Source organism: Epinephelus moara, chromosome 4 (assembly GCF_006386435.1).
Source record: "Epinephelus moara isolate mb chromosome 4, YSFRI_EMoa_1.0, whole genome shotgun sequence".
In the NCBI taxonomy this organism is placed as follows: domain Eukaryota; kingdom Metazoa; phylum Chordata; class Actinopteri; order Perciformes; family Serranidae; genus Epinephelus; species Epinephelus moara.
The window spans coordinates 8404753-8419259 of NC_065509.1; the positions used below are offsets into that span (position 1 = coordinate 8404753).

The 14507-nt window shown below is 40.1% G+C and overlaps 1 protein-coding gene across 5 annotated transcripts; it reads left to right on the top strand.

Moving 5' to 3' along the window:
• The first annotated feature begins 2428 nt into the window (after window positions 1-2428).
• On the top strand, window positions 2429-11491 carry LOC126388878 (cilia- and flagella-associated protein 100-like). Of its 5 annotated transcripts, none has more exons than XM_050042224.1 (16): window positions 2429-2543; window positions 4127-4211; window positions 4292-4360; window positions 4456-4556; window positions 4701-4923; window positions 5006-5070; window positions 5571-5734; window positions 5823-5903; window positions 6059-6243; window positions 7182-7266; window positions 7666-7708; window positions 7843-7997; window positions 8986-9115; window positions 9420-9490; window positions 9687-9780; window positions 9924-11491. In XM_050042224.1, exons 2-16 carry the CDS (start codon window positions 4193-4195, stop codon window positions 10047-10049), a joined length of 1611 nt encoding a protein of 536 aa, XP_049898181.1. In that variant the 5' UTR covers window positions 2429-2543; window positions 4127-4192; the 3' UTR covers window positions 10050-11491. The 5 variants fall into 5 exon arrangements, with proteins under 5 accessions (XP_049898181.1, XP_049898177.1, XP_049898179.1 ...); XM_050042220.1 differs by having other exon boundaries at window positions 9288-9490; window positions 9924-11489; XM_050042221.1 differs by having other exon boundaries at window positions 2430-2543; window positions 4130-4211; window positions 9288-9490; window positions 9924-11489.
• Window positions 11492-14507: the final 3016 nt, after the last annotated feature.

The window sequence follows — 14507 nt, forward strand, 5'->3', positions numbered from 1 at the left end:
TCCAAATCACCTTCGCTGCAAGAAATGAAAACACAACTTGTCAACGCACATCAAAAACTTCCAAACTCCGTAACGCAGGACTCTTGTGATCGATGTTGATCCAATGTCTGACACGGCCAGTTGGAGTTATTTTGTCACATTTTTTAACTCTAGCAGCAGCATGCGCCAGTGATAGTGACTCCACCAATGTACTGATCTGTCACACTTTATTCAACCTTTTGTGATATCATCGTAATAATGTTCTGTTAGAGCCACCTACAGCCAGTAAATCCACTGTGGTTTTGAGAGGTCCAGTGAGCTACTCCAGAGCTAAAATACACTTAGGCTTCACATCAAGGGCACCGATTATCAAATTCTGTTTGTCTTTTTTTATTACTAAAAGGTAAATCACACAGTGACATACAACTGTTAATGTTTTTTGAAGCTTTTCCTTTATGAAGCCATTTTAATGACAGTGTTCGCCTCCCCACATGCAAATGTTTCACATTCAACCTGACACTATTTTGCAAGAGCACTGCTGCTCCATCCTGGGCTCACTGCGGCCCATGATTACTGTGATTGGTTTCAAGAAACAAAAACAAACCACAGCGTTTTTTTTCCCCCCATGTAGCAGAAAGATAATCAGTGACTCCAGACCTTTCTCTGTGGAGATAGGCCTGGCTATGCAAGACTATAACTTATGATCAATATCTTCTTCAGTTCATCATTGCGTGCATTTGTTCCTTTTCAAGGTGTTGTATACATTGGTTTGAAATGATTCTGGGAAGACACTAACATAGTTTAGTGAAGTGAGTTGCAGCAGACATGTAGAACAGCCTAACTTGATAAAATGCTGTCTCAGTTTGGAGCCCTGCAGCACAGTCACATGGACCTGAGCAGCTCAGTCTGCAGCTCACAGCCGCCTCAACAGCTGCCTGACAGTGTGGAAGCTCCAACTCTGCTCTAATGTGTTTCATGTTTCATGACAGAATGTCAATGCTGCTTTTTGACTCTGCCACCTAAATTCACTGCATGACATGAGGGAGAGAATTAACTTTTAAGAACCTGTCCATCTCGCATTTATTATTAGCAGACTTAAAATTAATATGTTGCTTTCTGTTCTGACTTTTTTTTTCTCCTGTGAGTATCTGGTCATAAAATGATGTACATCTGTTTTTGTGTTTACTGAGGGTGGTGATTTTAATTATGTTTAAAGAAAAGCTGTCGATGTCATTATGCATAGAAGGCTGACTGTTCACCTCTTATATAATAGCAAATATCCACTGTCTTTGGGCTACAAAGCGGAGGAGGCGGAGGCAATCTGTAATGCTCAAACAACCCATGCAATGCTGCAAGAAACCAGCTGCTTACCAGCTTATCTACATTGTAAGACAGTGATACTGTATGCAGGGCAACTTTCTGGGAAACTGAACGACAGGACTGGCTTCAGGAACATTGTTTTTGTTAAAACTGAGAATAGTCGTGCCTGTGCCACAAATCTTGACAAAGACATGACAAACATTTATGGAAAGTTGGAATTGCAAAACAATCTTCAGCATGAAGATTTGCTCTGGATTTCCAACTTTCCATAAATGTTTGTCATGTTCTTGCTTTAGGTTTCCTTTCCATCCGCGACGAGCGTCAAACTGTTCCTCCAAATCTGAATTAAACATCATTCCTCTCTCCTTACACAACATGCCCTCTTCTGCTGTGAGAGCCAACACTCCTCCATGTGTTTGCATTACTTTAGCCTGACAATCTGACACTGGGATTTCCTACAAGCAAGTGTAGTGTGTGGGCTGCTTTGTTGAGCTGAGATGTGCAGGGTCATGTGTGGATGCGTGGGAGGGAATGTACAGTATCAGGTTCTAAGTATATTCACTGGTACACAAACTGAACTACCAGAAGTGTTGGCACGGCAGCTAAGTCAACTTAACTTAAGAAGAAATTATCACTCATATAAATGCACTACTCACTATTATTACAAACATGAATGTCTTTCTACAGCATCTCTTATAGTCCTGAGATCTGGGTTTCTCCACCTAGGAGGGCAACCCAGCACAGGAAATATGATGTTCTGCCTAAACTGCATGATCTGTCTCTGCCATCTAGTGGAGGATTAATATGACCGGCCCACAGGATTGATGAGACCTCCCTCCTGTAACTCTGTAACTGTTAGTTAGGCAGCCAACAAACCATAGCAAAATAAACACATAATGTTATTTTAAAAGCTTTCAGTTTATCTTGTTTGATGTATTTTTCAATCATTATTTTTTTATAGTCACCAAATAATCAATGAAAGACTGAAAGACAATGTTTAAAATTATAACACAACGAATTAAAAAAAGCTAGTCTTTTGACAGTTTTAGAGCACAATGCATTCAAGCTATGAAATCCAAATTAAAAGAGAGGATTACCAGGAGACCGTGAAGGCAACAGTAACCATGACAACAGTACATACACAGAAAGCCCAGCCAGAGGAGCGAAGTTGTGAGCTGCATTTACTTTAACTTTATAGCGAAGTTAGCTGTTCAACTTCTGAGTGTGAACAACACTATCAGGCGGTAGGTTGAATTTATTATTAACAATACATGAAAGAAGTGTGTTAAACAGTTAGCTTCATGCTAACCTGTACAGTATGCAAAGCCAGTTTGTTTAACACGAGAGACAGAAAGCCGGAGCAAACCTGTAACGTAACTGAGCTAGTTTGGCAAGTTAACAATTTAGCTGACTTCCAGAATAAAATGTTTTAATTTACAAACGTGATATGTTGCTAAAATACACGGAAGCTCATCTGAAGGAGCTGAAATTGTATATTCAGCTAATAAACGTTTTCTAAACTGGTGCTACATTTTCTCATAAGCAGCTATCTTATGTCCAAAATCAGTCGGCTAACTATTTTTCAAAACAAAGTTACCGTATAAAGAAGTTAGCATTAGCCTACTTTAAAGGAAGAAAACAACCAACAGTGAGCCTCATCTACGTGGCAAGAATTCATTTGGGTTCTTTGGGACAAAAATTAGCCGTATGGGTGTCTTGTCAGTCCCCATGTCCTCCTCTCTGTAACATTATCTCTCTGTACAGTCCCATGTTGCCTTCAGGTACCCACCACCATACAGTATATACAGCAAATCAGATATGGCAGCGGCATTATACCTTGCCTAAATTTCAGTACTTTAGTACAATTATGTAATAATAATAAAGTTATTTGATTATAATATGATATAAATAATTGCTATAAATTAATCAGAATTATTAATTATGAATAATTCTTGCACAATTAATGTTTGGGAATATACAAATATGCACCATTTTAGCACAATATAAACTAAAATAACAAACTAGAGTCTGACATTGGGTCTCTCTGCAAGAGGGTTTGGAGCAGTGATGTCAAACATACGACCTGTGGGCCAGAACAGGACCACTAAAGGGTCCAATCCAGCCCACTGGATGACTTTACACAGCTATTATTAATGCACTTGTAAAGGCTAAGAGGTGCCTGGTTTCAGGAACAAGTTTAACAGTGAGTATTGTTCATGTAAAATGCTGCTTCAGAGGCTTTCACCCTGAGCAGAATACAGCTCTCTGTAATAACAGAGAATACTTCATACACTGTGTAAAGTATTAACAACCAGCAGATTCAAATTGGAGTGTATGTGGCCCATGACCTAAAATGAGTTTCACACCCCTGGTTTAGAGGTTCCAAACATGTTATGGAATAAGATAATTCAAATAATTTAGTAAATTAAAAGCTCTATACACCAGTAGTCCAACCTGCAGGTGTTTTGAATTTTGCCCGATTGGACCTCTTTTAGCCACCTTTATGATTATTATTATAACATTTGATGACAACAAGTGACTCGCTACATGTATCCACCCAACACAAGTGTGTGTGTGTGTGTGTGTGTGTGTGTGTGTATGTAGAATCTTTAATAATGAAATATATTTTAACCAGAAAATGTCCAGTAGTGCTATCTGTTGAAATATGTCTAGAAGTTGACACTGACACAAAAAGCAAGCAGGAGCTCCAATGTTGAAGAGCCTTGACATCAGATAGTGACAGGTTAGAGGTGGGAACAGCCAGGGGTAAAAAGTAAAGTTTAAAGTGCAGTGCTTAACTCAGTTTTGCTTTGACTAACTTAAATAGTAGTAACCTGTAGCCAGATGAAACGCTGAGCCACTGCAGTGCCAGATGCCCAAAGTAACCTGAAAGATGTCATCACCGCATCCCAGTAAGTATTTGTTATAGTGCCATGTGTCACACCTCAGGCATGTTGTTAAGTCAGTCAATGATTGATCATGTTTTGAACAGAGGGAGCAGAGATTTCTTCAGGCAACATTGTTTCAGAGACTGACAGTGCTGCCAAATCACATAAATCAGGTACAGCAGGCAGTGATTGATCTGTGAAAGAGACAGCAGAAAAACTGAAAATGTTGAAAACTAAATGCATATTTTCTTCATTACATTGTGTGCAGATATGAAGAGGAGGAGGGAGACTCGACAAAGCCCATTCAAAGTGCCAGACAGTAAAAGCATTTTCCTGCTGAGTGTAAATGAAAGAGGAGAGCGAAAAGAGGTTGGTGTTTGTTTGAGTACAACTGTGTGAATATAAAGAAACGTTTTCACACACACTGCATGATACTTGTGTGACACAGTGTCTGCAAAGAGAAAAAATCAATCACCATGTTTAAGTCCTGCTGCTGTTCTTTTTCATGTACAGGAGATGTGTAAATTCCTGTCTTTACCAATTGATGAGAAGACGACCCACGCTGCTCAAATGATAGCCAAGCTGGGGAAAGAGCTGGAAGAACAAGTGGAGGAGGAAGAAGAGGAGGTGGAAGAAAAGGAGAAGATGAAGAATCAAAAACAAATCAAGACTAAGACAGTTCTCCCTAAACAAACACCCAGCAGACATCAGCTGAAGATGGCCATGATGAAACGAGGTGACTGAAGAGAGGTGTAGACTGCACGCCATGGCTAACTTGCTACTGTAAATGTTAACTGTTGTCTCTCCTGTGTCTCCAGAAAACATTACAAAAGAAAGCAAACATGATTTAATCTCCATGGAACGGCAGAAGGCGGTGTTGGAGGTAAATGATTTCAAGAGCTGCTGTGATCTTTATAAATGTTTTATGGTGAACTTTCCCAGTGTTTCCACCATTGATAGCGCCACGAAAAACTATTGTTTTTACCAAGACATTGCTGTGTTTCTTGCTGGTATGGCGCTGTGAAAACCAGTTGTTTTTTACAGAGACGTCACAGCAATTCCTGCCAAGATGATGCCACCCAAACTGGTTATTTTAAGCCAAAACATAATTTTCTCATAACCATAACCAAGTGGTTTTTGTACCTAAACCTAACCACATTAATCTCAGAGCTGTTGAAACGTAGAGAAATTAAAGTTTCAGCGTCCTGGCTACATAACAACGTACAAATGTAACATATGCATGGTTTGCAGGAATGTACAATGACAACATTTTTTCTGGCAATTGGGTTGTGGGTAAAGTTGACTCCAGAAGGAAGGATGTGTTAAATTAAAAAGTCTTGCTTTGCCCTTCTGCTTCATTTTCCCCTATTCTTCTTTCATCAGTTATCTCTGATGACGAAGAGGTCTGAGATTTTGAGGATGGACAAAGCCATTGCAAAAGAGGAGGCACAGCTGAGGCAGCTTGAAAAGATTATTGAGAGAGACAACCTCAAATTTGAAGAGTTCCTCAGGGAGAACGAGAAGAAATCTGTGGAGGCCAGAACATTGTAAGAAGCATTAAGACATGTCATTTTGGCTTCGCGTTGGACATTTAAAGAGTCACACTGCAAGTGGTTGTCTTTTCTTTGATGTCAGTTTTGAACAGGAGGCCAAGATCAAACAAGAGAAGAATGCAGAGATCAAGAAACTGACTGCTAAAATAGGGACCATACAAAGGTAGCACTCTGATAATGCTGTATAAAAAATGAGAGTGCACATTACCCATGTTTTAGTGTGTAAACGATGCACTGACAACTATAAATAAGAGTGAATAAATTTGGAGGGACAGTGTTAAGTCTTGTGGATTTAAATCTAGTCATCCTTTTTCACAGTGAAATTGCCAAATTTGAAGAAATCCTAATAGACTACAAGAGATACAAGGAGCTTCTGTTCCAGCTGTCTCCTCCAGAGTGGCAGGAGGCCCAGAAGACCAAGGCTTTGAAAGCTAAAGTCCTGCCTGGCGGAGACGCTGGGGACAAGCAGAATGGGGAGCTCGAGGAGTCAGCTGTTAAGAACGGCAAGTACAAAACCAAGTAAATTACCAGAAATAGATTATGAGGGCCACAGCATTGCAGGTTAATATCATGATATTGTTGTTTTTAAAGGGACAGTTCACCTCCAAATCAAAAATACATATTTTCCCTCTTAACTGTAGAGCTATTTAGCAGTCTTGGTTGTTTTGGTGTGAGTTGCAGAGTGTTGGAGATATCAGCTGTAGAGATGTCTGCCTTCTCTCTAGTATAATAGAATTAGATGGTACTCGGCTTGTGATGCTTAAAGCACAAAAAAATACATTTGAAAAACTCAGCAGCAATGTTGCTTTCCAGAAATCATGACCTGGTTACTCAAGATAATACACAGACCTTGTTGTGAGCAGTTTCATATAGGACCTATTTTCTTCCACACCAGCCAACTGTATCACCGCACAGAAGGAAGAGTGCATCTACTGGTGGACAAGAGGTTCATGCTCATGACAGCGTGAGATGTAAACATTAATTGTATCCTTCTTGGCTGAGCTGTAACATTAACTAACTTAGTGTAACTAGCCGTAGATGAGGCTTGCTTCTGCGCAGTTATATGGGTGATGGGTGTAGTTCAGCAGTTAGAAAATAGTTCCTACATGAAACTGCTCACAATAAGGTCTGTGGATTATAGTGACCGGGTCATGATTTCTAGACAGAGACATTGTTGTTGAGTTTTACAAATATATTCCTTTGGTGCTTTGAGCACCACAAGCTGAGTGCCATCTAGTTCCATTACACTGGAGAGAAGGCCTACAGCCGATATCCCCAACACTTGGCAACTCACACCAAAACAACCAAGACTGATAAACTGCACAACAGGTAAGAGGAAAAATGTGTGTTTTTTACTTGGGGATGGCAGTCTAAGGAGCGCTTTATTACAGTGAGTGTGGAAAGTGCTCGTTGTGTGATTTGAATGATACCATGAATGCAGGTTTGGAGAGCAAAGATTCCAGTCCAGGTCGAGAGCTGCCTTCCATGAAAGAGACCAGACCTCCCTCAGCCCACAGCGACACACAGTGAGGAAACACCAACACACTCTCCTCAATCACAACACTGATGGTTGCTCTGCTGCATATTCAGTATTTATCTTTTACATTCATACACAGTGATGTGGTGCTAAATAAGGTGGGTAATTCCTGACTTCCATTAAGTGTTTCAGTATAAGGCAAAAAAACAGAAATATACCTTCACCAATCAGACATATGTTCCTGTATAAAGATCTTTTTTTCCTTGTGGATATACACTAAGTTTATGTGGTCATTTACACATACTTTCACAATTAATTTTCTCTCTGTTGTAGCAAACAGCATGCTGTTATCAGTTGGAACATCTTGCAGTAAATTTGTTTAAAATCCTGTTTACATGCTGCTGAGAAAACTTTCTTCTGACTCCACACTCCTCCTTTGTCTTTTCAGGATCACAACCTCTAAACTGGATAGCGACAGCTCAGAATATGAGGTTCGTTTTCCTAAACTGGACATTCAGTTCTCTGACTTAACACCTCTTTTTATCTCTCAGTATGTATTAATTTATTTATTTTTGCAGTACTCACAGTGCTTCTGTCTTACCCACCTTGTTTGTTACATCTGTAGGATGAGCCGGAGCTGTACTTCACTGATCCCCAGCAGCTACTGGATCTGGTGACAGAGCTGACAGACCACAACTTGTCCCTTATTCAGAACTCTACAAGGGTGGAAGAGACACTGGAAGAGCTTCGAGAGTCCATGGAGACAACCAGGAAGAAGATGTAAGGATCCTGGGTCAATGCTCTGTGATTCAGAGATTTTCGCTTGTTTTTTTTTGTTTGTTTTTTTACTGTTGTCTTGCTTTAAAAGGGGCACTGGTTTGCTCTCCTGAACTCTGCATGTGCCTTATGTTTTACTTGGAGTTTTTATGTTTTCAGTTCAGTTTGTTTGTTGGTTTTATTTATCTGTTCGTCAGCAGGGTTACAGAAAAACTACCGGTCATGTTAAAATGATGTGCAAGCAACACGAAAACAATGCCAATGTAAAGTCTATTACAAACGGTCGCAGTTTCAAACGTTGTGAAAAGGTCGCAGATTTGTTAAGTTTCAGGAAAGACGAGCACTTTCTTTGTCTTTATGTACAGGACGTCTGACATAAACGTATGAAGTATCATAAAGTCTGTAAAGTCACCTAACTACGTTGACTTTTCGTTTCGCACGGGAAACAAACAGTGGTCTCCTGGGTGAAAGTCCATGTTTGTTTGACCCATCTACTACCTCTCCTGTCCACTCTATGTAAACTTTCTCACTCTCTATACTTATTTTGTGTGTCCACTACGACAATGGATCCTCGTAGACTTTGCATTGGCATTGTTTTTATGTTGCTAGCACGTAGTTAAGAGTTTGTGTCCATGTCACGTACATCTATGAGACTGGGCTGGGCATTTGGCCTTAGTGGACGAAAGACAATACATCCTAAAATCCAGTAAGTTGTAGTAACGTCTAATAGTGACAAGACATAGGCAATTGTAGAAATACGATGACTCCGTATCACATTCCACATTCATGGATACCATTAATCATCCGGGGTAGCCTGCACGTGTAGCTGCTCAAACGTCATACAGAAAAACAGGCGTTATAAAGTGCTTATTTTACATATAGTGGTTGTGGTAACAGTTATGCACATCATAGAAGACTGTACCATTGGCCTTGGTGGATGTCTGCAGTCCGTGAATATCCTTTTGGTAACCTTGTTTTTTTCTGTCTTAAGTGAAAAGGATGAAGAGCAGCTAACACTGCAGATAGCCGACATGAACCAGAGAATCGACATAGAGAAGGCAAGAGGCGCCAAGCTCAGACAGAAGGTTCAGCTCCATGTTTCACTGAACACAGAAGACCAGGTAAGGAAGCAGAATGTGTTAAACTGCATTTTAATCCAAGATCTGAGCAACACACACCCAGACATCATGTACAGTGGCATTAGCAGTTGTAAGCGGTATCTGGTGTCATTATCTTCTCTCTTCATTTTTTTCCTCCTCTTTGATCTACTCCACATCCTTGTTGTGCTTGCAGGATGTTATGTTGGATGCTCTGGGTGAGAAGGTGGTAGAGGTCCATCGCTGCTGCGTGGATGACAGGATTACCAACCTCAGCACCTTGGAGAAACTGGCCAATATTGAGAATCGCATGTCTTTACTGCTGCAGGGCCTCGAGAGCATCCCTGAAGAGAACTTAGAGATAATGAAGAAGATCAAGGACAGTGAGAGGAGGAGCAGGTATGGCTCAGTGACATTACCTTCAAGAAAAAGTTGATTGAGCAACAAATTCAAGTCAAAAGGAAATGGCATTCATCACAATATAGCTCCTGAAATGCATTGCATTGCATGTTTTTTCTCAATATATTATTTCCAGACTTGATTTAATACAGTTATTTAAAAAGAAACTGTCTTTCTACTGTACACCATGTTGCAGGCAGCGTGAGGAAAAGCTGAGAGAGCAGAGAGAGAAACAGAAGGAGAGGATGAGGAGGTACTTGGAGAGATCTCTGGCTGACTCCAAGAAAATAGTAAGTCACTTGCTGCATTGATAAAGTGTGGCTCTGGGTGAGAGTTAGGTGAAAACTGTTGAAATACATTACAGCTCACATTGAAATGAAAACCTGACTGAAACTGGGTTTACTATTAAAGTAACTTGCACATTTTCTTTCAGACAGGGAGAAAGCTCATGCCCAGATGCAAACCTGTTGCCCAGAAAGTCAGAGTCAGGAATGTGGACGACACCTCTGCTGAAGATGAGATGCATGCCTACCTCTTCAGCTCTGAGGATTTAGAGTAAAAATAAGACAATTATGTTAACAAAAAAGAATAAATCCACATTAGCTGAAATGTTAACACAATGATTGCATGATAGTATGATGTGCGATAGCATACGTGTATTACTTTATTTAATTGGATATGGATAGTAGCATTAGAGTTGTGACAAACATTTATGCACAAGGAACAGATGCACTGTTTTAATTGCTTTTAGGAATGAAAGCAATTTTTCACCTGTCCAGGAGGCTTGTTAAAAACAGAAGTACATCCATAAATACATACACAAAAATACATACACTTTTAGGCTACATACAAAAAATACTGGTATGTCTACAGAGGTAGGCTATTAGGTTTGAAAACAAGATTGTTTCTCTTTGAGCCATGATTAAATCCCTCTATTGAAAACATTGGAAATGTGTAGCATTGTTAATTCAGTTAGACAGTTCCATAGTTTTGCCCCTTCAAATGGGCAGTTCACCCTAAAGTCAAAAATACATATTTGCCTCTTACCTCTTATTTATCACTCTAGATTGTTTTGGAGTGAGTTGCCAAGTGTTTGAGGTACCAGCTGTAGAGATGTCACACTTACAAAGGTTTTCAGTTACAAATCAAATGTTTGTTTGCACATTTTAATGTATTCATACAAAATGTTTTCTCACATTCATATAATGTATGGTGATACACAGCTACAATACTTCAACTTATTTTGTTTCAGCAGAAGTGGTTCATTAAAGGAGGGCTCAAATGATTTCAATAAATGTTCTGTATGTAACTTTTTATCATTAATAATGTTTTGTTTTGTTTTGTTTTTTTTGCCAATGTAAAAAAAAAAAACACACTGTAACCCATCTTTCTCGGTGGCCTACAACAGCCTGTGGACTCGCCTCTCTGCAGGGCTCTGGACTGCGACCAAAATGGTCGCATATGCAACCATTTTTTGTGAGTGCGCAAGTTAAAATTTCATGTGGTCGCACTCCGGCAAGTGCATGATGCAGTCTGAAGTCTCTAAGGTGACAAACAGACTGACAGCGAGCTCATAACTGGGTCTCACGTGGGTGAAATGCACATCAGCAGGTCCACCATACATTCATCAGGTGTATGAAATATCAGTATCATTACTGCTTTGCATTTTTATAAACAATGATTATCTGCTCATCCAGCTTGTCACGTATGTCATGATGTGTGTTTTATACACAGAGCTGACAAAATAGTAGTGGGAGGACCCGTACAGTATGTATCTGACAGACCAATTGGATCTAAGATTGTTGAGTCTGCATATTATGGGATGTTTCAGGCAACAAGGTTAAGCGGCGAGTAAAATATAGCAGCCACATGCTCGTCACACAGTAATGTCTCACACAGTATTATTTTGTGTAAAGAAAACACTAAAGTTACATCCAGTAACAGACAGCTGAACGTTACCAGTGAAAACACTGTGTGTTTTTGCAACTCAAGTGTAGAGGACTGTGATGCTTATTACAACTTTAGTAATATCTGCTGCCTTGCGTCAGACACAAAGCACTGCTCACTCACCGGAGCAGCTGCTCTAGTCTCTTGGCCCGTCTGTGGCACGACAGCCTTCAGTGTTAACAGGCTATTTACTTATGTGTAACCTGCCAGTGGAGAAGTAAGAGAAGTGGAGCCCAATATCCCAAGGAAATCAAAGGTTGTCATGTTATGTGTGTTCCCGAGTGCTTGAAATCAAAGGTTGTCATGTTATGTGTGTTCCCGAGTGCTTTCCCCTCTTCAGCTCTGCTACAGCGCTAACAGTGTGCAGCAGTAGCTAACGTTAGCAAGCTAACTAGCTAATTCTTGTCACATTTGTGGTCTTAGCAAGCTAACTAGCTAATTCTTGTCACATTTGTGGTCTGATAAAGTTAATCCATCAAATTCAGTGCCCCATGTCATAAAATCAGCATTGAAGTGTGAAATATTTTGTGATATCGTGGTTTGAGCAGGCTAATGGTAACTAATGTTAGCTTGCTTGCTAACACAAACAAATTGCTATCTAGCTAACGTAGCAAAATACTGTCTTGAGTGATTAATGTCATTTAATTAATCCAGACTCCAGGCTTGATCTGGCTGGCAAATTGGCTGTCTTGCTATTTGCAAATTATTTTATCAACTAATGTTATGAAGCAATCAATACCAGATCAATACAGTAGCCTATAGTTTAGTTACAGTTAGCTGACTACGTTTGCTCACTAACATTATCTCTAGCAAAATGTGGAAGTTAATATTAGTTAGCTAGTTTGTCAAACTACTTGCTAACGTCACACATGATATTAACTTTTGTATTATGACAATCTGTAAATTTAGCCAACAATAAATGATGTAACATTACAAAGTATTTTCTACTAACGTTAGCAAAGAGCGATGCAGTGGCAGCCAACAAGCTAACCCCAACCTGAGCTAATGTTAGCAGTTTGTCAGTTACTCTTACCTGATCTAGTAAACTGATGTCACATGGAAGTTTGAATTGAGTTCACCCAGCTGTGTCTATTAAGTATTGAAATCTACTAAATTCTTTGAGAACAAGTAAGATATTTCAGTGCAAATTTTAAACAGAGCAATAACTTTAAAGTTAGTAATCACTGTCTAGTACGTTCACTACCACAGCATGCAGAAACAAAGATACTTCAAGCAAAATACATCCTTGCACTGAAGGTAAAATTCGATATTTGTTGGCTTGGAGCCTATTTTCCCATGTTTTTGTGTCTAAGTGACTAATGGGAGACAATTTTTTTTAAATTGCAGAAAATGACTTGTGGCAGTAAAAAACAACAGTGCAAAGTGGAGAGTTAGAGAAGAGCGCCAGCAAGAGTTTGTTGTGTTGGAGAACAGAAAGTGTAAATTAGTGTTATCTAAATGATTTTGAATATTTTTGAATATTTAGCTGATTTCAGCAATGTGGAAAAGTCTGTTAAATTTCAGAACGAGATTTCTCCTTGAGTGAGACTTGGTTACACACACTAACAAACACACCGCATCAGCGAAAGGTAAGGAAAACTGTTTTTGATTGTTGAATGGTGGGAAGATGAATCAAGACAACTTATGAGCATTTACATTGTTTCTCGGCTTTGGAATGGAATGGAATCTGGTGGGTTTGGTGATAGAGGTTTCAGGGCTGTTTCTGCTTAAACAAAAAGGAAATTTTAGGACAAAAGAACACAAGTAAAGAAAAACATTACAAGAACATTAACACATAGAGTGAGATGTGGTTATTGCTACACATACACACACACACAGTGTATTATCTAAGGTTAGCAGAGTCAAAGTCCGGCCTGCGTGGTATTATATAGTCCATCCATTTCATCCAACGTGAAACAAATCGGTCCCTCTTGTAATTCACATCCGCTGTCATTAGGATCTCTCTCTTTAAATGAAAGGGTCGACCTCTATGGGAATCATTGGGGCAACTAGGGATTTCCCCAACTCCTCAAGAAACAGGCACCTCCTAAACAGTTTCCTCTGGTTCCAGCTGGGATCCACCGCGACAAAGAGGATGAAAGCATTATAGGAGGAGACATCCAAGATGTTGCAAAAAAGGGTCTGTGGCCACCTGCAGGACCTCCGACGACAGCTGTAGGTTCCAACAAGCTTCAAAAGAAAAAGAAATGCCTAAAGAAAAAAAATGAATTAATACAAATATTCTTCCTCCACACAAATATAGACCATCTGTCATTTATTAGAGAAATATATCAAAAATACTCAATAAAATGAACGAAATAACCCATGGCTATATCAGAAAATTACATGTATTGAGCAACAACAAAGTAAATTTAAAATTGCAAATAATTAATGTGTAATGGCACATACTTTATCCAGGTTGTCAACTGCACCTTTTCAGTGGTTGTAGTCAGTCCCAATCTTAGGCTTCTTCTTCTTCGGTCCTTCCTCCACTGCTGGCTCCCTGTGTTTGGTGCTGAGCAGCAAGACATTCCTCCCTCTCTTTGGCATGTAAGACACAGCTGTTTGGGTGCGAGTGAAGGCGAACACTGAGGACAGCAGTTCTCTCAGCTGGGTCTGTAGTAGCTGCGGGGACAGCTCCGGCTTGTTTTTTTGCAAGGTGCCCACCAGGGTCATTTTCCTCTTCCGTAGCTCCTCCGCCAGCGGAAACGAAGTAAAAAAATTATCCACTGTGACAGTGTGGCCCTCAAGTCCCTCTGTCAACTCAAGGACCACTCACATTCCTTGGTTAACCTCTCTCTCTGCACCTGGATACCTCCTGGTATACACCTGCATTCTCCAGGCATATGAGGTCTTCACATCACAGATTACCCAGACTTTCAACCCATACTTGGTTTGCTTGGGATGTATGTACATCACATACATCTCAACCTGGATTGAAAAGGAGGGGGAGCCGTTGCTCCACAAATCCCACAAACCCGGGATGGCAGCCATCTTATCCCCCCGTTGATGTGCTGTTCTGCTCAGGCGGTCGTCAAACCTGAGGGCCATGCTGATCTGCTGGAACCTC